At 63.5% G+C, this 1,568-nt stretch overlaps 1 protein-coding gene across 1 annotated transcript in view; it reads left to right on the top strand.

Annotated features, from left to right (window-relative positions):
- LOC103621806 (serine/threonine-protein phosphatase 5) overlaps positions 1 to 1,044 on the top strand; it is a gene marked incomplete at both ends in the record, with an annotated part of 12,893 nt that extends 11,849 nt beyond the window's left edge. Inside the window, 2 exons of the mRNA XM_017743304.1 lie at positions 7 to 155; positions 882 to 1,044. Coding sequence (XP_017598793.1) covers positions 7 to 155; positions 882 to 1,044 — 312 coding nt within the window. The remainder of the gene's footprint in view (positions 1 to 6; positions 156 to 881) is intronic.
- Positions 1,045 to 1,568: the final 524 nt, after the last annotated feature.

Below are 1,568 nucleotides of genomic sequence, written 5' to 3'. Positions count from 1 at the left end.
GGGGTCAGCTGCCAGTTCGGCCCCGATGTCACCAAGCGCTTCCTGGAGCGGAACCGCCTGGAGCTCATCATCCGCAGCCACGAGGTCAAGCCCGAGGGCTACGAGGTAGCCCACGATGGCCGCTGCGTCACCGTCTTCTCCGCCCCCAACTACTGGTGAGGGGACAGCGGGGGACAGCAGGGGACAGCGGGGGACACGGGTGGGGGGGGGGCCCGCGGTGACGGCGGCGTGGCCTTGGTGCTGTCCCCGGTGGCCCCTTGACCACTTCGTCCCCGTGGTCCGGTGCCACCTGAGCCAGGTTGTCCCCTTGATCCAGTCCCCAAGTGTCCCCTGTGCAGAGTTGTCCCCAAATGTCCCCATCCCTGGTGGTCCCCCAGCCATGGTGGCCAACAGGGACCCTGCTCTGGTGGCCCCAAGTGTCCCCTGTGCACCAAATGTCCACAAATGTCCCCTGTGCCGAGTTGTCCCCAAATGTCCCCATCCCTGGTGGTCCCCCAGCCTTGGTGGCCAACGGGGGCCGTGCTCTGGTGGCCCCAAGTGTCCCCAAATGTCCCCAAGTGTCCCCAAATGTCCCATCCCTGGTGGTCCCCCAGCCTCGGTGGCCAGTGGGGGCTGTGCTCTGGTGGCCCCAAATGTCCCCAAGTGTCCCCAAATGTCCACAAATGTCCCCTGTGCCGAGTTGTCCCCAAATGTCCCCATCCCTGGTGGTCCCCCAACCTCGGTGGCCAACGGGGGCTGTGCTCTGGTGGCCCCAAGTGTCCCCAAGTGTCCCCTGTGCCGAGTTGTCCCCAAATGTCCCCATCCCTGGTGGTCCCCCAGCCTTGGTGGCCAACGGGGGCCGTGCTCTGGTGGCCCCAAGTGTCCCCAAATGTCCCCTGCAGTGACCAGATGGGCAACAAGGGCTCCTACATCCACCTGCGGGGCAGCGACCTCCGCCCCGACTTCCACCAGTTCACAGCAGTGGTGAGTCTGGGGGCACTGGGACCCCCCAAAATCCACCCCAGGGACCCCAAAAACCCAACCCAGGGACCCCAAAAATCCTGGGTCCAAAACCTCCTTCCTGGGGACCCCCAAAATCCAACCCAGGGACCCCCAAAATCCACCCCAGGGACCTCCAGAATCCACCCCAGGGACCCCAAAAACCCAACCCAGGGACCCCAAAAATCCTGGGAGCTCCAAAACCTTCCTGGGGACCCCCAAAATCCAACCCAGGGACCCCCAAAATCCACCCCAGGGACCTCCAGAATCCACCCCAGGGACCCCAAAAACCCAACCCAGGGACCCCAAAAATCCTGGGAGCTCCAAAACCTTCCTGGGGACCCCCAAAATCCAACCCAGGGACCCCCAAAATCCACCCCAGGGACCTCCAGAATCCACCCCAGGGACCCCAAAAACCCAACCCAGGGACCCCAAAAATCCTGGGAGCTCCAAAACCTTCCTGGGGACCCCCAAAATCCAACCCAGGGACCCCCAAAATCCACCCCAGGGACCTCCAGAATCCACCCCAGGGACCCCAAAAACCCAACCCAGGGACCCCAAAAATCCTGGGAGCTCCAAAACCTTCCTGG

This window comes from Corvus brachyrhynchos, unplaced genomic scaffold, assembly GCF_000691975.1.
Source record: "Corvus brachyrhynchos isolate BGI_N302 unplaced genomic scaffold, ASM69197v1 scaffold1509, whole genome shotgun sequence".
In the NCBI taxonomy this organism is placed as follows: Eukaryota; Metazoa; Chordata; class Aves; order Passeriformes; family Corvidae; genus Corvus; species Corvus brachyrhynchos.
Note: the sequence above shows the minus strand (reverse complement) of the source record. Positions and strands in the feature narration are given on the sequence as shown.